The 22,881-nt window shown below is 37.4% G+C and overlaps 1 protein-coding gene across 2 annotated transcripts in view; it reads left to right on the top strand.

Moving 5' to 3' along the window:
- Positions 1 to 22,881, top strand: part of Tbc1d8-9 (TBC1 domain family member 8/9) — a 571,393-nt gene that overhangs the window by 337,507 nt on the left and 211,005 nt on the right. For both annotated transcript variants that reach the window (XM_090415485.1, XM_090415484.1), the window contains exons 17-18: positions 198 to 344; positions 21,918 to 22,029. In XM_090415485.1, coding sequence (XP_090271611.1) covers positions 198 to 344; positions 21,918 to 22,029 — 259 coding nt within the window. The remainder of the gene's footprint in view (positions 1 to 197; positions 345 to 21,917; positions 22,030 to 22,881) is intronic.

Below are 22,881 nucleotides of genomic sequence, written 5' to 3'. Positions count from 1 at the left end.
GAAATTATTTCCATCTACTCCAGGATAAAACAGTAATAGAAGAAAGGGCCTAAGCAATATATTACAAAGGCCTTTTCGTCTGTTACTGTAATTGTGCATATTTCCATTGTGTATGTATAGTTATTTACAAGATTTAATTTTTCATTTTGTAACTGAATTTTTTGTGGCTACCATGGTAATTCTGTTTTATTTGACAGGATATTGCCAAGCTATGAACATTGTAACATCAATATTACTGCTATATATGACAGAGGAAGAAGCATTTTGGTTACTTGTAGCACTCTGTGAAAGACTTCTGCCAGATTATTATAATACCAGAGTGGTAGGAGCTCTGGTTGATCAAGGTATGAAAATTGGAATTTATTATATAAGAAATAATTTTGTTTGTGTATGTGCTTTACCCTTCTGTAAAGACAAGTGGTACAGTGAATTAAATTTTTATTCTCTCTGTCTGTCTCTCTGTTATGTTTACATAAACTTTTTCCTAATACGAGGGTTGTTTGAAAAGACAGCAACACAATTCATTCATTCATACAGTGTTGGCATGTATCATCTTTTTCATGACCCCTGGAAAAATTTTAGCCACATGCAACACGTAATTCTCGTTTGGCAAACATTTAAAATTACCATGTTCACATTTTTCATAAAAATGGAGAAAAACGAGTTTTGTGCAGTGATAAAACACTTTTATTTGAAGAAGTGGATGGCCATGCAGATCACAGCCGAGTTAGATGCAGTTCTTGGGGACTATCCACCATCATTAAAGACAATTTATTTTTGGATAAAATGGTCTTTATCCAAAATGATGAATGAGTTTAAACGTGGTTGTAAGTCCATCAAAGATGACATGCACTCCGGGTGCCTGACTGAGGTCACTATGAAGGAAATGATTAACAAAATCCACTGTATTGTCAAGTGAAAGTGCGTGAGATTGCTGAGATTGTAGGCATCTCAACTGAATGGATGTATAATATCCTGCACAAAAAAAAATTACACATGAAAAAGTTGTGCGTGCGATGGGTGTCACAATTGTTAACTGTCAATCAAAAACGCATACGAAAAGACATTTCAACACAGTGTCTAGAGATGTTTAATCGCAATTCGCAGGATTTTTTTGTGTCGATTTGTGAACTGTAGACAAAACTTGAATCCATCACTACACACCTGAGTCCAAGCAGCAGTCAAAACATTGGCAATGCCTAGTGAAACAGTACTGAAAACAGTGAAGACCATTTTGTCAGCTGGGAAGGTGATGGCCACTGTTTTTTGAGATTCCCAAGGAATTATCATGATAGATTATTTTGAAAAGGGTAAGACAATAACAGGAGTCTATTATGCATTATTGTTGGACCATTTAAAAGAAGAACTAAAGAAAAACCGTGCAAAAAATTGCTCTTTCATTAAGACAATGCACCATCTCACACATTGGCCATCGAAATGGCAAAATTTCATGAATTGAGGTTCGAATTGGCTCCACATCCACTGTATTCTCTGGACTTGATCCCATGTGACTTCTTCTTGTTCCCAAACTTAAAAATTTAGCTCAGTGAGAAAAAAGTTTCTTCGAATAAGAATGTCATCGAGTCTGTCAATGACTGTTTTGCACCATTTGACAAATCCTACTTTTTAGATGGTTTGAAAAAATTGGAAACTTGCTGGACCAAATGTGTAGACCTTGATGGAGACTATGTTGAGAAATAAAGGTGATTTTCCAAAAAAATGTGTTTAACTTATTTTTTTTTTACCAAACTTTTCAAACAACCCTCATATATTATATTATTGCATATAAAATAATGCTCATCTTGTGTGGCTACATCTATAAGATGAATCCAAAATGACTATCATCAGCCACTAGGAATGAGATTGGATGGGTAGGTATAAGAGATGACTGAGAATTTTAGTTTCTATTCAACTAAATGATGGTTGACAATTGACCACCCACTGACTTATCAGAATTCTCTTTTTACAGGTTGGTGAAGAGTATGTTTTCATATCACTAATGGAAAGTGTGGACAATAATATATATTTATATGCTTCAGATTGATTTTTGTATTTGCATATTTTTATACAGGATTTAGCAAATAAACGCTGTGATCACATTAGGTCCCAGAAAATTAATCAACTTTGTTGATTAATTGTGTGTGGTGATTAATTTTGAATAAAAAAAAAAGGAAGGGATTGGAAATCACTTGACACAAGAGCAGATAAAAAAAAAATAGACACAAGAAATGAATAATAATAATTGTTAATGCAAGTATTTTGATCTGAATTTAAGAAATCATCAATGCACAAGCAATTCAAAGGTGGAACAAAACAAAAGACTGTTTTTCCCTTTGGCAAATATGAGCCATATGCTAAAATAAGGTCTAATAATTAAATTAAATATAAATTAAGGATTGCTGATTGTCATTGATCAAAATGAGACTCTCCCAAATTTTTGCTACGGAAAGGTAGTCATTCCGATTAAGTTTGGATAGTGGAAAAGCACTTTAGAACTCTTTGAACAGTCACTCAAACTTAAAAATGACAGGAGAAAGTAGGATCATATGATAGAAGTCTATAAACTTCTGAGTGGGCATTATAGGATGTTGGTTGATAAAATTGTTTGTTTATTGACCTATAAAATGGCTTTGATTGGATAAAATTTTTTATTTATTGATCTATAAAAAGGGCTTTGATTAGATTCCAGGAAATTGAAATGGCAAGCACCGATCACGGATGGTACCAGAATGCCACACCAATGTGTGTGAAGCCCAGCAGGAACCAGCAAAGAATTTGAATTCAAGATGGGAGTACATCAAGGATCAGCACTAAGCTAGCTCCTATTTACATTGGTCATGAACTACAGCAGACATTCAGTGACCTGCCTCAGAGGATATTTTATATGCTGATGACATTGTTCTGATGAGCAATGACCCAGAAGATTCAAAGTTGATGCTTGATAAGTGATATCTCTGGAAACAGGTGGCATGCGAATTAACAGACAGAAGATTGAGTATATATGTTGTGATTTTTCAAATGGCCTAACAATAACATCATATACCTTCAGGAAGGTCAACAGCTCTTCAAGTCCTTGAGCTCAATTCTCATGAAGGATGGTACTATCTACACAGATGTGGAACACTGCACGAACACCAGCTGGATGAAATAGAGACTGCTGTGTGAAGTATTATTTGTCAGGTGGATGCTAGTATGATTAAAGAGGAAGATATTTAAAACAGTGGTTACGATCTGCCATTATATATGGTGCTGAATGTTGGCCTCTTAACAAACAACAAGAACAAGATGCTGAGTTTGGCCAGCAGCATTACCACCATGCTGGACAAAGTGCAGTGAAGTGCTTCAAAGTTAGATCTATCACTGATAAAATAACTTAGCACAATCTTAGATGATTTGGACATGTCATGAGATGCCCTGTAGATCACATGACATGCAAGTTAATGGAAATGTATATGGAACCAAGAGGACATGGTAGACCCTGTTTAACATGGATATTACTTATAATAATAATAATAAAAAAACCTGTAACGTGCCCAGTTGGAGATGTTGGTGACCCAGGACAGAATATCCTGGCAATTACAGACCAGGAGAGCCAACCCCAGATAATCCATCTAGTTCCCTTTGGATATGTATGTATGTCCATCACAGTTCCTTCAATTTATTTGTATAGTTTCTGCATGAAATAACTGGATATGATCATGAATTTTTGAATAAGTCAACAAGTGTCTAATGGAAATTCTTGCACTAGAAATGCTATTGTTGCAGCATGAGGAATATTTTTGAGAGAGAGAGAGAGAGAGGTAATGTCAGAACTTACCACCATATCTGCAGATGTCAATTTTGTCTTTTTATTCTTGTGAGAAAGTGCACTCATGGTAGGTGCCCAAATATATATATATGTTGAATGGATCTGGCCTGGTAACATCACCTCTGCTTCAGATGAAGAAGACATGCTAAACAGATTGTGGGTTCACCACTGATGATTGAACATCCCACTTTACTGGCAAGCAAGAAGCTCTAGGTCCTGCCATCAGCAGGAAAGCTTATGCTTATATTGTTTTGGGATTTCCAGTACTGATAGCCTTTTCAGAGGTATGATTCTTGTAGATTAGCTTATACATTGGTAACACATGACTGTTAAATTATTTCAGGAAATTACAACGTATACTAAATATTAATTAAAAGAAAACTTTAATTAATACTTCCTATATTTTGGCAATGTTATATTGTCATCTGCATGGGAACATAAAATTATGATAAGTGCACGCAGGCACTAACAATGAGCAAATAAGGCTGAAGCGAGTAACTAACGTTGTTCCTAGAGTCCTAAAGGTGCCCCCTAGCGGGCTAAATTTGTCTTGGCTGTTGGGCTGATGTTCTCATGATGCTTCCCAAATTTGGGGCCGTCTCATACACTCAAATTTGTTGAGGTTTGGGAAGTTTTTCCATGAACAGTGTTTCATATTTATATTTGCTGCAGTGTAGTAAAGTGGCTTTCTTCCATCATATTCAGTGGTTGGTATCCAGAGCATGGTTCTCAAGCCCAGAATGGCTATATTGGTGAAACTGGATGTAGTCTTTGTGTTTGGATGTCCTGATATTAGCTGTCCTGCCTGTTTGGCCATAGTAGGATAGTTGCAAGGTACCTGGTTTACTCCAGGTAATTCTAGGGAAAGTGACTAGTCTTTGGTGGAGCGGATAAGGGATGCAGAGCTATGATGTAAATGTAAATCCCACATCATACCATGAAATTTTATTGAAGTTTCAGGATGCAGTTTTCCAAAAACATCCAGTCCTACTGAAGGACCATTATTCCTACATGACAATGCAAGATTTCATACATCTTCAGGAACCTTGGAGAGAATTCAAGAACTTCAGTGAGAAATCTATCAACATCCACCTTACAGCCTTGACTTTGCCCCAAGCAGCTTTCCCTGTTTGGCCTGCTGAAACAGCACCTTGATGGCAAATATTTTGCTGATGATTATGTGGTTGAAAATGAGGTGTAGAGTTGGCTGAGAGAACAGACAAAATAATACGATGCTTCTAGTTTTGATGGACTGATCAAGTAGTGAGACAAGTATATAAACATTGAAGGGGGATTATGTAGAGAAATAAATGTTTAAAAAATAAAGGTTGCTTTTTATAACCATTTGTAATTACTGACTTTCCTTCATAGTTTAATTTTATTTTCAGCCCAATAGTATTTGTTATCCTAATAAACATGCTACTGCATGCCCTTAAGGGATTCTAATGTAATGCATGTGCTCTGCTGTTTTTTGCTCAAATTTCTGACTTCTGTTCTTTGCTTACACTGTTATACACACATAAAATGACATATTTGCACTATAAATCATTTTTACTGTAATACATGTGTGATTTTATATTTATGCCTAAGATAGTTGACCCTCAAGAAATTCATTTTCCTTTATTCCCAAATGCTATCTTTTTTATTCCAATCTACTTGCTACCATAATTAAAATCACCTATAATGATCAACTTTCTCATGCAGACAACCCAAGTTGCCTACATGTTTCTTCATCACCCTCCACATTCCCTAGCCTATAGCAATATCCAACCAAATCTCTTCCTAACCTCCACCTCACACTCATACTGTCAGAAAACGAATGATGATGGTATTTTCTTACAACGCATCAATAACCTTTCTTATCACACTTATTTTTTATTACTCTCCTCAGTAACCTCCTAATATGCTTTCTCACTCCTGTCCACCGAAATCATTTTTTCCCATGTCCACTAGCAATAGCTCTCTTGCTCATTTACTTCTCATATCCAAAGCATCAGTCATTGTTTCATCTTAACTCTCAGAAAATGGACCGTGTACACCATCTCATTCACACACATTTAATAACAGAATCTCCAAACATTGCCATTCTATGGTCATATTTCACCTCTTTTTTCTCTGCTTTCTTTCATTCTATCCTTTCACACCCTTTCATTTGTGTCTATGAAACTTCTAATTTTATTTTGCACTTATCGGTGCATCATCATTTTATTTTGCACTTATCGGTGCATCATCATTTTATTTTGCACTTATCGGTGCATCATTGACTCACTCTTTAAATCTGTTTCAATTTTTTTTTTCTTTTTAATTAGTTGGTATATGGAAAATAACACATGAAAGTTGTATTGACCATTGATTTATTATTACACACACACACTCCACATATGAAGGGCAGAAGAGCCCATAGCAAACATATGTTATGTAAAGGTGGGGCCAGGAATACAGTAATCTGTTGATATTCTTCTTGAATTGTTGAAGATTTTTGGAAATGCTTCATGGGGGAGACTGTTCCACAGAATTGAGGTGGATAGAATGAAAAATGACTTGGAGTAGCAGATTCAGTGAGTGCAGTTTGACTGTAAAAGGATGCTGAGCAGCTTTAGTATAAGTTCTTGTATATCTTGCAGAAATATGAGGCATAATGGATGGTAGTTCTGCTGAATAGTAGCATGGAAATACTTGTAGAAGAGACACAATGTAGAAATTGATCTTCTCTGGGATAGTGGCTGAAGAGAGTCTGTAAGAGAAGTGTCATATCAACCAGACTGTCCTTTTCTGAACAGCATCAAGAATTTTTAGGGAGGTCTTAGGTACACCATACACTACCCCATATATGAGAGCAGTATTCCAATGTTGGTCAGCTTTGGGATTTGTACAGAATGAGTAACTGTTTGGCAGTGAAGTACCCTCTTGCTGGAAAAGGATGCCAAGTTTTTTTGAAGCTATTGATGTTACAGAAGTGATATGTGAGGGCAGGAAAGGTTTGGAGAAAGAGTTCATCTGAGAAGAGAGATTTGGTCTTGACTATTGAGCTCAGCATTTACTAAAAGTAAGCTGAGAAGATCTGAGTTCTTTTTTGTGAGAAAACAAACAAAACTGCATTTTGGAAGCAATTAAGTTTGCTAGGTTGCTTTCACCCCAATTGTTGAATACTATGAAGATCAGTGTTCAGGGCACTTATTATAGATGATCTTGAAGCATGAGATGATTTAGCACTGCAAAGCCTGTCATTCATATGAATAGGATGAGTGGAGTGTGCTATCATCAGCAAAACTATGAATAGGATTTGCAGTCAGTTTTATTTATTTATTTAGCGTATGACTCACACATGAAAAGTTACATTACATTAATCCTTAATATATATGGACATAGTAATAGACATATGTACAATAATAAGCCATAATACAGTCATAAAGGAGACACTCAAGAATCAAGAATAGGCTACAACTGAATGTCTAGGTTGATTATCCAGTCAACTGCACTTGGTGTAGCATGGATGAAATCTGACAGGTTTCCACTGTATGCACGTTGGACACATTCTGCTGTAATATGATTAATTGTTTGGCGGGGTGATTCACAGTCTTACAAATCATGCCCCATTTGTAAAGGTGGTCTGCACATCTGCCATGGTTGGTGCATATTTGGTTAAGGGCAGACCAAGTTTACTGAAGTAGGTCAAAACCTGAAGTTTACCTTCAGGTTTTGACCTACCTTGGGTCCACTAATTCATGGAAGATCCCTGTTGAAGTGTTACACCAAGACTCTTTCCACTTCTTCTTCATGTTGAAACTTGTCTCTGCAAGATTTTTTGATTGCAAGATTGGAGGGTGCCTTGACTTTAGCTTGTTTATTTCTAGGGGTGGGATGTGTTCATGGATTGGAAGATTTCGGATTTCTATGATTTTGCTGTATTCATGTAGACGAAAGTTGGATCTGCAGATGTGTGGAGGCAGGATGTTGCTTAGCACTGGGAGCCAGTAGGTTGGGGTTGATTTTACAGTTCCAGAAATAAGGCGCATAATGGTATTAAGCTGGGCATCAACCAAATACACATGCGCGCTGTTCAGCCATACGGGTGAACAGTATTCAGCTGTAGAGTAAACGAGGCCAAGAGCAGTGCAGCGAAACATTGTTGCTGAGGCACTCCAAGTTGTTCCACATAGTTTTTGCAGTATATTGTTTCTTGTTTTTAGCTTGGATGCTGTGTTAATGAGTTGTGGTTTAAAAGATAGTGTTCTATCCAGAGTGATCTCCAGATATTTCAGGAATCTGTTGTAGCATAGCAGTTTCTGGTTGAAACAGACCATGAGTTCTTTGTTAACCTGGTTATTGTTCAGGTGGAAGCATTAAACTTCTGTTTTGCTAGGATTTGGGTGTAATCTCCATTTGCTGGAGTATTCATCTAGGACTGCAAGGTCGTTTGTTAGTGTATCTTCCATTGTAGTAAAATTGGTGTGTCTGGTGGCTAGAGCAATGTCATCAGCATTGCAAAACTTCTTGGAGGCTGTATTAGGCAAATCTGTGATGTATAAGTTAAAAAGAAGGGGGAGCCAGAACTGACCCTTGTAGTAGTCCATTTTCCAGTGTTCTTTGTTTACTTTTGTTCTCGTCCATACATACTTGGAACAGGCGGTTGCTTAGCATGTTATCGATTAGTTTTGCTATTGTTCTGTACGGGACTGCACAGAGCAACTTGCAGACAGCGCCATGCCTCCAGACTGTATCCTAAGCTGCGGTAAGATCTACAAAAGCCGCAGCTGTTTTCGGGCATTGTCAGTAGCATGGCTCTATATGTGTGGTGAGTGACAGAACCTGATCACAGCTTCGTTTATGTCTGAATCCGGCCTGTTCCACTGGGACTTGTTCTGTTATCTTAGGGGCAATTCTATTAAGGATGATCCTTTCTAGGAACTTATAACAGGTGCTAAGCAGGTCGATTGGTCAGTAGTTTTCTGGTTTGTTGTTGGATTTCCTGGTTTTAAGATGGGGATAATTTTTGTCCTCTTAAACTGTTTTGGAAGTCTACCAGTTTGGAGGATATCAGAGAAAAAGCAAGCCAACCACTGTCGAGCTTTTTGGCCTGTCTTCAACAGGAAATCTGAATGAATTCCATCGAAACCTGGAGCCTTGCCTGGTTTGCCTTGCCATAAATATGACCTGTGCTCTCATTGACTCATTGACTTGCAGTCAATGAGAGCACAGGTCATATTTATAAATCAGGAAGAGGATGGATGAAATGATGACAGAGCCATGAGGGTCACCAGCATTGATAGGAAAGCTTGAGGAGAGAACACCATCCATAATTATAGGGATCAATCTGAGAAAAAAACTTGTGATCCATTTACACAAGGATGAAGGAGTACAAATGATGGTAACTTGTTGATAAGCCCTCAATGCCAGGGCTTATCAACAAGTTGTACCTTATCAAAAGCCTTGAAGATGTCAAGAGCAACAGCATAAATTTCTCCAGACCTTTCTGTGGAATGGATCCAAATGTGAGTGAAGTAGGCCAGGAGGTCTCCTGTGCATATGGAGTGGCAAAATCTATACTGATGGTTATTAATGAGATAGCTGTTCTCATGATGTTGAAGAAGCTGACTGTTGATAACTTTCTCCATTACTTTAGACAAAACTGATGTAAGAGTAATAGGTCAGTAGTTTGATGGCAAACATTTATCTCCTTTTTTGGTGGGGAACTGTTTGTATAGGAACTTTCTTCCATGTTTAAGGTTCAATGCCAGCTGAGTACAGTTTAATGAATAGATGATAGAGAACAGGTGTTAGTTGTTCAATAGCACAATTCTTGAGCACAATTGAGTGGAATTCCATCAGGACCTTTGTAATATCTGAGTTATTCAAGATTCTTTCAATGACATGAGATGCAATGTTCTAGGCAAGGAAGGAGATAATTTGCCATGGTCATCTATGTAGGAGTTGGAAGAGAAGAATGAAGCCAAGACTTGGTTTCATTCTTGTCATTGAAGCCTTTTCTTTAGATGATGTCACAATGCTACTTTTTGTGACGTCACCTTGTCTTTAGGTGACGTCACAAAAAAGTTGTACCTGATGGCTTTAGCTAGTGACCAGAAAGCACAACTGCTGGGACACGAGCAGTGAGTTTTTTACATTTATCTTTGTTGAATTCAGATTGACCTTTTAATTGGTCATTATACAAGTTTTGCATGCAATGTGTAGGCTGTGAATGAAGCTAGTGTTTTGGTCTTAAGCCACTTGTGAAAGGTTCGTTGCTTTTCTTAGACATCCTTAACACACTTTTTGGAGATCCATGGTTTAGATATGGATTGGGGAATTTGAACAGAGTGAGGTATGAAAGTTTCTATTCCAGCATAGATCACAACAGGTATCTGGATCAGAAGAATGAAAACAGCAGTCTGACCATGGAGAGGAGTAAAACTCATGCAAGTTTGTGAGTGGCTGAAGGAAGGACATACCACCAGACATGAAACATAGGTCTGAATTGCCAAGAGGAGCAGTCACTTGAATAGAGTACCTAGAAGGAGAAATAGTTAAGAAAATTATAATGTTCGATGAGTGAAAACAATCATCAAGAATTTGGGTAAGAGATGGTTTGATCTGTTTTAAGTCATTGCTTACAACAAACAGCTCTGCCTCTCTTCCAGCTTGGTCATCGAAATTTCAAAAAGGGAGCCAATCATAATTATGGACATTGAAATCACCAAGAGGGATATAACTGAGAGGAGACCTCTACATAGCCTTTAAAGGAATGTGGAGAGCCGACCAGGGCTTCTGACCTAATGTCCAATCCTCACCTTCTCGTGGTGCACCCTGTTGGGTATCTACCTGGATACTGAACGAACAAGGATGGGCTGGCAATTTGGGATTTAGCTGACCAAATTGTATTCTTATTGGTTAAACCAAAATAAAAAATGATGGTACAACATGACAAAATTTCATGCCGGCTGGGGCATCGCCCAGTTAAACAAGGCCCCCGTTGCTTTCGCTAGGGAAGCAGGGCGAACAGCGAAAAGTCAGCTACTGGAACAAATCTGAAAACACACCCCAACTCAACATCACCAGAGTTAAAGATCGGTACTATCAACATTAGAAGCCTGAATGGCAAAGAAATGGAGCTAGCGGAGGAATTAGATAAGTACCAGATCAACATAATAGGGGTGACTGAAACTAAAAAAGACTAAAACTGGTGAGATCTTTCTGAGCAATAAATACAAAATGATATATTCAGGCAATGACAATCAAAGAAAAGAAGGAGTATCCATAGTATTCAACATTAAATATGAGGCTAACCTTCTTGAATAGCAGGCAGTGTCAAGTAGAGTGATGTAAAACATTTCGGCTACTTAGGGACGATTTTTAGTGAAGATGATAAATTAAATATGGAAATAGACAATAGAATCAACAAAGCTGGTATGGTATGGTAGGAAGTCAATTGAATAAATTTATATGGAATAAGAGAGAAATTAGTCGGAACACTAAATTAGCTGTATACAAGACAGTGTTCAAACCAGTTTTAACTTATGGATCTGAGAGCTGGGTCAGAAGTAAAACACTTGACCAAAGATTAGAGACCGCAGATATGAGAGTCCTGCGAAAGATTAGAGGCGTGAACAGATGGCATCAATGGCAATATCATATTAAAAACGAGGATATTAGGAAAGAACTTGACATTGTCTTCATCCAGGAATGTGTTAGCAGAGGTAATCTAAGGTGGTAGGTCACTTAAACAGAATGGGCAAGGAAAGATTAGCAAAACAAGTATTCTCTGTCAGGTTGGCAGGAAAATGACCCAGAAAAAGATCAAGATATAGGTGGATTTATTTATTCGTATGGAGTTTTCTCCCCTGTCCCTATTGGGTCGATTTGAGCCCCCCCCCCCCCCATGGCGAGTTAAGTATTTATGGCTGTAGATCTGTGTGTATTCACGTGGCTGGTTTGCCTTCTTGCGGGATGAAAAACGCCATATAAACTTGCAGAAAAAACTGTAATGCCGGTGCACGAGACCAGCTATCTTGGCTATGGCTGAGGAAGATCCTGAAATTCCTGACGTCTTCGACAGGAATCGAACCTGGGACACCCTTTCACCAGTCATGTGGTTGCAAAGCGCACAGCCACTAGGCTAAACGGGCGGACATAGGTGGATTGATACTGTACAAAGTGCCTTAGACGATAGAAATATAATATCTGATAATGTTGGAGTCTTGACAAGTAACAGACTGATTTGGAGGAAAATTGTAGATAGGAAGTTAGTAATGATGTAAATTGTTCATGTAGTACTATCATATCCTGTACACCCCTTGAGGGTACATGTCAGAAATTTGATGATGATGATGAAATCACCAAGAAGACTTCACTGTTTGGAAATGTTGACTATAAAATGGATCTTTAAAGATGGGAAGTCAAAATATAGCCTGCCTTTTCTAGATACTTTAATCACAAGTCTTCCCAATGGCAATCTTGTTCTTTCTTTGTTTACAGATTCCCCTCCCCCCACACACACACACATACACACTAGTAGATACATACTCAAACTCTCCAATAATCTCTCCCTCAATAATAGGGTATTATCAAACTCTTGTTAACAGGGCCTCTAATCTCTGTTTGTTGAATGCTCCTTTATTTTTCAGACCTTCTTGTTCAATGTCAATAAGAACGGCAAATTAATTGTTATTCTCATTTCCTTTCTTCCCTGACTGTAGCAATGTTATCATTGTTCCTTCTAGCTGGGACACCTCAGAAAAAATAGAACTCTAAAAAAGCACAATCTCTGTACTGCACTGAAACCTCATCTAAAGCTTTCTACCTTCATTTGCTCTTCCAAAGTACTTCTACCTCCTTTCTCTCTCTCTCTGTTCTAAGTGTTTATAGGGTTTCTTGTTCTTGCAATCATATTATTGTCAAACTGGGAGATCTGTAAACATATGCCCAGAAGAACATGAAATATACATCCACTGCCATAATTTAAGCAAATAAATCAAATAAAAAATAAAAGCAAATTATATTTATTTTATTATGCATTTTAGTCAGGTCTAGCTAACCATGCTTGGATTGCACAGAGTCAAATGGAAGGAAACTACTATGCTTCACAACAACAAATAAACGTTTGAAACACTGTTTTTTAGAATCAGCAGCAGATTAAAAAAAAAAACTGTCATCATCATCATTATCAAATTCCTGACATGTGCCCTCAAGGGGTGTACAGGATGTAATAGTACTACATGAAAGATTTACATCATTACTAACTTCCTATCTACAATTTTCCTCCAAATCAGTCTGTTACTTGTCAAGACTCCAATATTATCAGATCTTATATTTCTCTCGTCTAAGGCACTTTGTACTGTATCGATCCACCTATATCTTGGTCTTCCTCTTGGTTGTTTTCCTGCCAACCTGGCAGAGAATACTTGTTTTGCTAATCTTTCCTTGCCCATTCTGTTCAAGTATAGAAAATGATGGTACAACATGACAAAAAAAACTGTCTAATCTTAATAAATATGATTGTTTTAAATCTGTCAAGATTTGGGAAACTTTAATTCTTAGGCCTCCCACCCAATAGCTAAGGCTAGCCAACATCACTCATAAAGGGCACATGCTTATATGCCAATGTCCCACTGAAATATACCTTAGACCTCATCGAAGCCATATTTCCTCCCAATATCTCAGCCCTATTTCAGTTCACTTTGGCAAGGAAAATTCTATGAGAATTCAATGAGGGGACTGCCATGGATTCTCCACCCCTGGCCAACTTCTTTATGTTGACCTTTGAATTTTAACACACTTAAACAATCAACCCCCCCCCCCCCAGGATCCAGTTTACCTTGGAAAAAGAAAACAACAGCAGTCTCTCATTCCTAGATACTCTGATTACACACCAGCCTGATGAATTCCTGGCATACTCTGTTTACAGAAAACCTACACATACAGGTAGATACATTCACCATATGGGATTATAAAAACCCTATATAACAGGACAAAATTAATCAGGTCGGCTAACAGTGCCCCAACTACTGAACTTGACCATATCATTAGCACTTTCTTAGCCAATGGCTACATTCCCACAAAAAATATTACAATCATGTAACTGCAACCACCATCCCCTCCTCCTTCAAATTACCCAAAATCTATCACTATTCCATATATCTGGGCACATTCGAAAAAGCAACTAAAATCCTAAGGAAATATGGCCTTACAACCAGTTACAGACCACATAAGAAATTGGCATCTCTTTTCTGCTCTACCAAAGATCAGCCACATCCCCCTAGACCTGCCAGGAGTATATTGGGTCCCTTGCAGTTGCAAACTGTCCTACTACACCCAAACAGGCAGGATAGCCAATACCAGTATATCCAAACACAAGGTATACATCTGGTTCCACCAATATAGCCACTCAGGACTTGCTGACCATGCTTTGGACACCCACCACAGGATATGCTGGAAGAAGGCCACTCGATTACACTGCAGCAAATACAAGTATGAAAGACTATTCATCGGATCTGTCTCAGCTCTGAAAAATTTTCCAAATCTGAATAAATGTGGGTGCATGAGACTTTCCGAAATTTGCACTACCCAATTTAGCCCACTAGGGGGACACCATTTAGGGCTCTAGGACTGACTTCTGTTGCCTTTATTCATCCTCATTGGCTCAGTGCCTACATGCACATATAATTTTTTTAATTTTTTTTTTTTTTTTAATTTTTGTGATCCCTGATGATGCCAATGTAACATTGTCGAACTATAAGAAGGTATTAATTAAAGTTTTTATAATTAATATTCTAGTATATGTTGTCATTTCCTGAAAATTTAAAAGCAATGTGAAACCAACGTATAAGCTTATCTACAAGAATTTGACCTTGGCTTTATTTACCCTTTCTTACCATACTAGTCACCCTTCTTGCTTGCACTTTGTACTGCTCATGAGTATGCTGATTACTTTTTCTTTATATTTCCTTCACACAGCACCCCTTCCCCTCTTGCTTTATATCTCTACTCACTTAATTCCCACTTGGTTTATCCTCCTAACCTGAGGATTCAGTCTGATACTGCTTCTCTCAAACAATCTCTGTCCACTTCCCATGCATTACTGACATTCTTTCTTTCTTTATAGCTTTTCAAGCCATGGCGCTGCTCCAAGTTGCCTTCTGAGTCTATCAACAGCTTTATACTTCAACACAAACCCTTTCTTGACAGATTTCACATGTTTTTGCAACTAAGACTGCATGGTTACTCTCCTCAATTGGAGGCAGAGTGTATACCTTGGTTATGGATATATTTTCTGATGCTGTTACTAGATCCAGCACTCTCAAACCCCTGGTCTCCTCTATAAGATGTTTCAGGTAATTATCCCTTAGCAACTGTATAAATTCCACTTTTCCATCTTGCCATGCCCACTTTCTTCCCTCCAATTTTTATCAGTCTCCAATCATTGTACTATTTTGCCAATACATGGCATCTACATATTCCTGTGGAAACCCCCCCCCCCCCCAATCTATTGCAGCAACCAACAGTATCTTTTGTCCTATTTCTCTCTCACACACCTTAGACATCCTCAAATGATCCATCTCCTCCAGAACTAAAATCCTCTTTAACATCTAATTTTGTTTGTAGTTCTTAAGCTATCATCAGCAATACTATTCTTATACTGTATCCTTCCTGAAAATACAATACCCTTTACATTCTGTCTCAACAACTATATAGTTTTTTTTGTCAACCAGGTCTCACTACTGTGTGTTATTTTTGGCCAAGTTGCGCTAGCCAATTCCAAACCTTCTCTTCCTTATTTCTGATACTTCTGACATTCATATGCATTTCAACATCTCCTTGGTCTCATTAGAATCTAATGGGACCAAGGAGATGTTTAAATTCATTTAGCATTGCATAATTGTTTCTAAGTTTCAGTAAGGAAATACCGTGAGTAGACATATCACTAACTATTATAATAACGGAATTAACTCACGTAAATTATTCTTTATTCGTAGAATTTTCACCTGAGTATCACTGGCATCATCAGCACAGGTACAAGGCTAATTAAACAATAACTGTTATATTCACAAAGCGCCACCTAAGTAGCTAAGGTTAAATTTCCTAATGATGATGCCTGTGATACTCAGGTGAAAATTCTACGAATAAAGAATAATTTATGTGAGTTAATTCTGTTATTATAATAGTTAGTAATAATTGTTTCTCTCTCTCCCACACACACACACACACAGACACAGACAGACAGACAGACAGCCTGGTATCATAGTGTATTCATTCCCTTTAAATAAATCATCTGTAACATTATTATAAAATAAGATCAAATTGCTCAAACATGACCTCCATTTAGTAAGCCAATGCTTTTCCTTGCAAAAAATGTGAACTCATTTCTGTATGTGAGTTCTTATAAATTCTCTACACAATCTTTACTGCCACTCCAGAGCTACTGATAGGATGATTGACATATCAGTCTTTGCACTACCCTTGTGTAAAGATATTATCACACATTCTTACCATTTCTGGGGAATCTTTCTGAGCTGAGACTGAAATTATACAAATATGTCAAAGGCATGATTAGTTTGGCTGAACTGACTTGAACTGAAGAACACACTGACAAGCAGGGTTAGGAAAGTTATTGTTATGACAGGGCATTATAAGGCATTAATGAGGCCGCATCTGGACTACCCCCACATATCTGGTCATCTGGATTCCTAGCAATGAAGAAGTGGCGAATAGGATCCTGAAGCGAGTGAAAAAGATTGTTGCAGGTCTGTGGAATTTTTCCTATGGAAGGCCTTTGTGCTCCAAAAACTAGCCGACAGGCAGGACCGGCTCTACTGACGGTGCAAGACGTGCATTTGCACGGGGCCACAAAGTTGGCATAAACTATACGAAAAATAAGGGAGAAGGGGTGGAAAAATTCCTAGGGGGTGGCCCTGCTGACAGGCATAGGAGAGGATATATGACAGAACAATATAAGTTATTAAAGGAGTTTTATAGGATTGATACTGATAACTTTTTTCTGTACAGTGCAGGAAGGGAGAGAACATGGAATCATCTGTGAAAATTGTGTATGAGTGTGGTTAACGAGGGTTTTGGGACTAGATTTTTTGCTTGGAGGGTGGGGGAACATGTTGCTTTAGGTGGTTGAGAGTGCTACATCTATGAATAAGTTAAAGGATGATAGGTATCGCGTGAATAATGGTTGGTATGTCAATGTAGGGTCTCCTGCGATGAGTCTTCTGACTCTGGAGACATCCGTTGTTATTATAATAATAATACTCTGACTTAGCTTTCCATACAATACTTTCCATATCTGGATTGCACTTTGTATAGTTCACAACTCCTCTCTCCTTTATTATCATGATACTCCTTGAACATCATCCACTTCTTATGGATCTACTACTGCTTAATAAGTTTGGATATCTGTTTCTCTCCTGCCTTATTTGTTCTTTAGTTTCTAGGGACATTCAGGTACCAAATTATTTAAGCATCTTTTCAGAGATTCCTTTGCACTGCTGATATCCTTTCCATTCAGTAACAGATACCAGGAGACTGATCATAGTATTCTCTTGAGTTTATCATACTTTCCAGCTTTGTAGTTTAGCATGCATATACCCTGTATATGATCAGTCATATACTTAGCTATATACATGATTGATCATATACTTAAGTATATGATCAGTCATGTACTTAGCTACAGCTATTTCCCAAGTCTATGTGGCATAATCACTTTCATCACCACTGGTAGCGATACAGTCACATCTTTAATTGAAATCTGCTTTTCATGCTATGATGAAATCTGATACTTTTTGTCTTCAAGCCACTTCTTTCACATGCTCCTCGAGAAAGTTCTCGCAACAGTTCAGTAAATTCTCCTTCATTCTTGTCACGAGTTTTGTCCGCTACTTAATCATCATTCAGACAGTTTAAGTCACCCATTATGATTAATCGGTGACTTTAATACCTATCAGGATAATTCAGAAATGCATTTCTTCATCCTCAGCAACTGAATTGCCTGGTATGTAACAACATCCACTATATATTTCATCCTGCTGGCTTCTGCATCCCAGCAGATAGATAGCTTCAGAGTCACTGCTACACGAGACATTACTACTGCTATTGTTTGAGTCCAGTTAGAGTAGAAACCCTGACCGGTCTAAAATCATCTGATATCATCAGTTGCAATCTGCTTCTCTCCCCTCCCCCCCCTCTCTCTCTCTTTTCTGTCCTTCCTAAATGTTATATCCTTTACACTTGTCAGTTACTACACCTGACTGATTGCCGGATTTCACTAATGTCAACAATCTTAGGTTACAACTTATTGACCAGAGCAACAAACCTCGGTCTCTTTGTTCCTAATGCTCCTGGCTTATTTGTATAGTTATCTGAAGTCTGGTTGGGCAAGTCTCTCTTTTTTTCATCTGCAGACACACTCAAAAAAAAGTCTGAACTCAAAGTACAGTTCCACTCCTTCACCAGATTCATAATCAAGCTCATTTGCATTCATATCCCAACTCCTACACTACCTTGAAGCTACCCATCTAATAAACAACTGTCAATATGGATTCCATTGCTTCCGATCAACAGGAGATCTGCTCACATTTGTCACCCACCACCGGACGAATGCCATGGAGAAGTTTGGTGACTCTCAAGTGATTGCACTTGATATCTCCAAGGTGTTTGAACGGGTCTGGCACAAGGGCTTACTAAGCAAGCTGCCATCGTTTGGTCTATCTCTGTAGTTGGATTGCCAGCTTTCTGTCTGGACACCCTATATGTAATGATGGATGGTTTCTTATCCTCTCACCATTCAACTAATGCTGGGGTTCCACAAGTTTCTGTCCTCTCACCAACCGTCTTCTATCAAATTCTAACTAATGCCAGGGTTCCACAAGGTTCTGTCCTCTCACCAACTTTCTTCCTACCCTGTTCTATCAATGATCTACTTCATCTTACCTCCAACCCAATACACGGTTTTGCAAATGACAGCACATTGCACTCCTCCCTTTCTTATGATAAGCATTACTCAACACAACTCACCCCAACCTACAGAATATCAACCACCACTGCCCTCAATTCTGATCTCCAAGCCATCCTCCAATGGGGTTCAGATAACCTAGTCAATTTCAATGCTAATAAGACCAGTACTGTCTTCTTATTTCCCATAAAAAAGAACCATTTTCTCCCAGTATTATTTTTGATAACACCCAAATTTCCATACAATTTGAGATTTCTCTTCTAGGAATTACCTTCACATCTAACTTCTCCTGGCATAAACACATAATAACCATTGCATCCTCAGCCTCAAAAAACTATGATTTCTCTTTCGCTCATGGTGCTACTTCACCCCTGAACAGCTGTTAACCTTATACAGATCACAAATTTGCCCAACCATTGAATACTGCTCTCACATATGGGGTGGGGCCCCCAAAGGTTCCCTCAAAATGCTCTACTCAATACAGAGGAGAGCAATCGGACTTATTAATGACCCATCATTAATAAGTCTCTTACCAACTCACTCACCCCCACTTTCACACAGATGATTGGTCTCCACACTATGTGTATTCTACAAATGTTTCCATGGAAAATGTTAATCTGAAATAGCATCAATAATTCCCCCACTTAGTACTAAGCTCATTGGAATACGTGCAGCTGCTGCTCAACATCCCTTCACAGTGCACCTTGAAACCCACAGTACAAGTTTCTTCTCCTCCTCCTTCATCCATGCAACTGCTGTGCTGTGGAACAGTCTTCCCCTTGTGTTTCCCAGGAAATACAATATACAGTCATTCAAAGCAAATGTGAACAAGTACCTTCTCTCCCAAACTACCACCCATACATGGTATGGGTGGTAGTTAGTTTGGGAGAGAACCTATAGATCAACCTATAGTACTAATGTACTATAGGTTGATCAACCAACCTCTCGTGTATGGACTCAACATTAAAAAAATATATATATCATATTTGCATATCTTAGCTGAACTTACATATAGATTCCCATTCCAGCCCGACTTGATTTCCATGACTTGCTGCTTTAGGTCTCATCCCAATATATAATTTCTCCAGACTCCTGATGCCAAATCCATCTCTGTCTCTTATCTTAAACTTACAATTTTCACTCTCTCACTTTTCTTTCATAATTTTTGGACATAATATGTGCATAAAATAATATACAAGTATATGATTTTATGCATACTATAAGTTTGATATGACACTTCTTGAGGTATAACTCCAGCTATGATATAATATGTTCTAACCAGGATTAATTTGCAACATTATTATTATTTTCTTTTAATCTGAATCCTACCCATAAAGGGTTATAAACCTATAGCACATTTTACAGCTGTGGATGGCTACAACTCAAATGTCAAACTTTGTCTAATACCTTGAGGTCTGCTGTGAGCCAGATGATGGTTTCATATTGGGTGATAAAATTCATTCACCACCTGAAGACATTCATGCCCACAATAGCATTTGAATCTGTGGCCTTATTGGTTGGAAAGTGGATGTGTTTGTCCACTTAAACAGTAAGGCCAGTGAAGAGGTAAAATATAAAGGTAATCCCATCAAATTTTGTTGAAATCCTAGGCCTCCTTAACCTATTAATTTTATGAGAATCATACATGTACTTTTAAAGAAAGATTGGTGTTAAATTTATTTTTGCTATTCAGTATCTGTAATTTATAGAGTACAATTGTGTACAAGCTTTTTTCATACTGGTTTCTGTAATTTTGTAGAAAATGCATTGAAGTAGGTTAGATTATGAAGGGATGGCTTTGTATCATACATATTTAGCTAATGTGATAAGGGAATTTTTATCAAAAAGTCCAAGAAAGTTGAAACCAGAGTGGTCATGATTTTCTGTGGTTGTTTCTCATGAGAATGTACATGGTGGAGGAACTTTTATTTTATTTTATTTTTATTTATTTATTATTATTATTTATTTTTTTTTATGTTGCTCCCAATGCTTCATCTACATCATATATGGTGCATTTTTGTAATTCATGCTTTCGGTTTTGTAGTATTCCATTTGTTGATGAATGTCATTCAGCTTGGAATGTTTTCTGTGGTCAGGAACTTAGTTTTATTATTATTATTATTACGTGACACCTCCAGGGAGTCCAAAGACTCATCAAGAGAGGGGCACCTTCTCCGCAACTTTGTCTCCACCACTCAATCCACCAACTATACCAACGCCATCTACTGCCATCCACCACTAGAATTTTCACAGACAATCACAAACATCCATGCTCATGGCAGGATTCGAACCCACAGCCTTTTGGCTGGAGAGCGGATATGCTAACCACTCGGCCAACCAGACTGGCTAGTTATGCAGTCTCCTTACCTTTCCTTCGCATCCCCGAGGTAAAGAAATGGTAGGAAAACAATGTGAAATATTTATACCAAATCTGAATAGCTCTAATGAATGATGATTTTAATTTATACTGTTATATGGATCTGTTTCAAAAAAAAGGGGGGATGGTGCAGAGAAGGCTAATTTTCTTTACAACCTTCATAAAACAAAAATTCCAGAATTGGATAAAACAAATTTCATACAAGCAGCACAGCTGCAATTTTTAAAGAGTCTGTTCTAGACTAAAGCCCATTTTCTAAGTGCCAAGCCTTTGACTGCCAGTGATATTGATTTTATTTATTTATTTTTTGTGGTAATTCTACAAGTGTGAAGTATTAGTCGGCCCTATATTACACTAATTCATGGATGGATAGATTGGTTGCTTTGGATTTATGACTGAGGCTTGCATATCATGTCTGTAAATTGTGTGTGTTTTTCTGAACAGTATGCCTGTTTTGTGGGATGAAAACCTGGATAGACAGAAAGTACTATTATGTATTTTCAGTAATAAAACATTTCATTTTAAATAGTGCAGTGAATGAAGAATAAATGATATTATTCTCTATTACTTCCAGTACAATATTTGTGGTGTGTGTGTACATTTTAATTTTATAATTTTTTTGAATTTTAAATATATTAAAATTTAAAAGAATACTATAATTTTGTATTTCTAGTATAATGCTTTCCAGTTATTCCATTCTGCATGCTGCATTTTTAAAATCTCAAAAATTTCTTGCCCTGTGAGGAGTATTATATCAATATGATATTATATTACATATGCAGGTGTATTGGAAGATTTAACGAAGGATCACTTGCCTGATTTGTATGACAAACTTGAACCTCTTGGTGTGTTGTCCATGATTTCTTTATCTTGGTTCCTTACCATCTTCCTCAGGTAATATTCAGTAATGATATTTTATGTAATAATGCCTCTGTGGCTCAGTAGTGACAGTGCCTTTACATTTTGGGAAGACTTGGGCTTGAATTCCGTCATCCATGACATGTGCAGTCTTTATAAGGGATTTTCAACTCATTGTGAGTTAGCCAGTTGCATACGGAGTTGTCAGGAGTTTCCTTCCATAAATTTGGATTTTTAAGCCTACAGAACAGACAAACTGGGTTGAGAACTGACAATACATGTAGCTGATGTGCAATACCAGATGATGTATGTATAATTAACCACTGTATCAAAGCATTAATTACTTTTCTATGAAGCAGTGTGGTAGGGGAAAGATGAAGAAATATTTTACATATAGTTTAATTATTGTTTACTCTAGTCTGAAGGAAATGCATATGCTTTAAATTTACAGCATTTTTATAGGCAAATATAATGGATTTTTTGGTAGGGATTTAGATGGTTTCTGTCAGTGCTTTTTTAACTCTGAGTGCTCTGAAACATTCAGACCATCCTATTGGACATCAATTTTGATTTTAAAAAAAAAGGATGTTCAAGAAAGAAACAGTTTCTCGTTGAATCCATATCTTAATATTTATACTTTATTGAAATAAATAAATAAAAAAAAAAACATATTGCAGTCTGTTTGAGGCTTTCTGAGATTTGATAAAAACGATTACAGCTGATTTTTATTTTATTATGTTATCATTATCATAACAATAAATATGGATGTGGAACTTATGATTTGTTCTGGTCTTATTTTTAATTTAATAATATCTTTTGAGGGCTATTATGTTATTATTATTATGCAGGCAGAAAGATCAACCAATACTACCAAGTTAATTAGCTTTC

The sequence above is a fragment of the Typopeltis vanoorti genome, chromosome 3 (genome assembly GCF_054136105.1).
Source record: "Typopeltis vanoorti isolate ZY-2024b chromosome 3, IOZ_Tvanoo_1.0, whole genome shotgun sequence".
Lineage (NCBI taxonomy): Eukaryota > Metazoa > Arthropoda > Arachnida > Uropygi > Thelyphonidae > Typopeltis > Typopeltis vanoorti.
The sequence above is the reverse complement of the archived record's forward strand: the minus strand, read 5'-3'. Positions and strand labels throughout refer to the sequence as shown.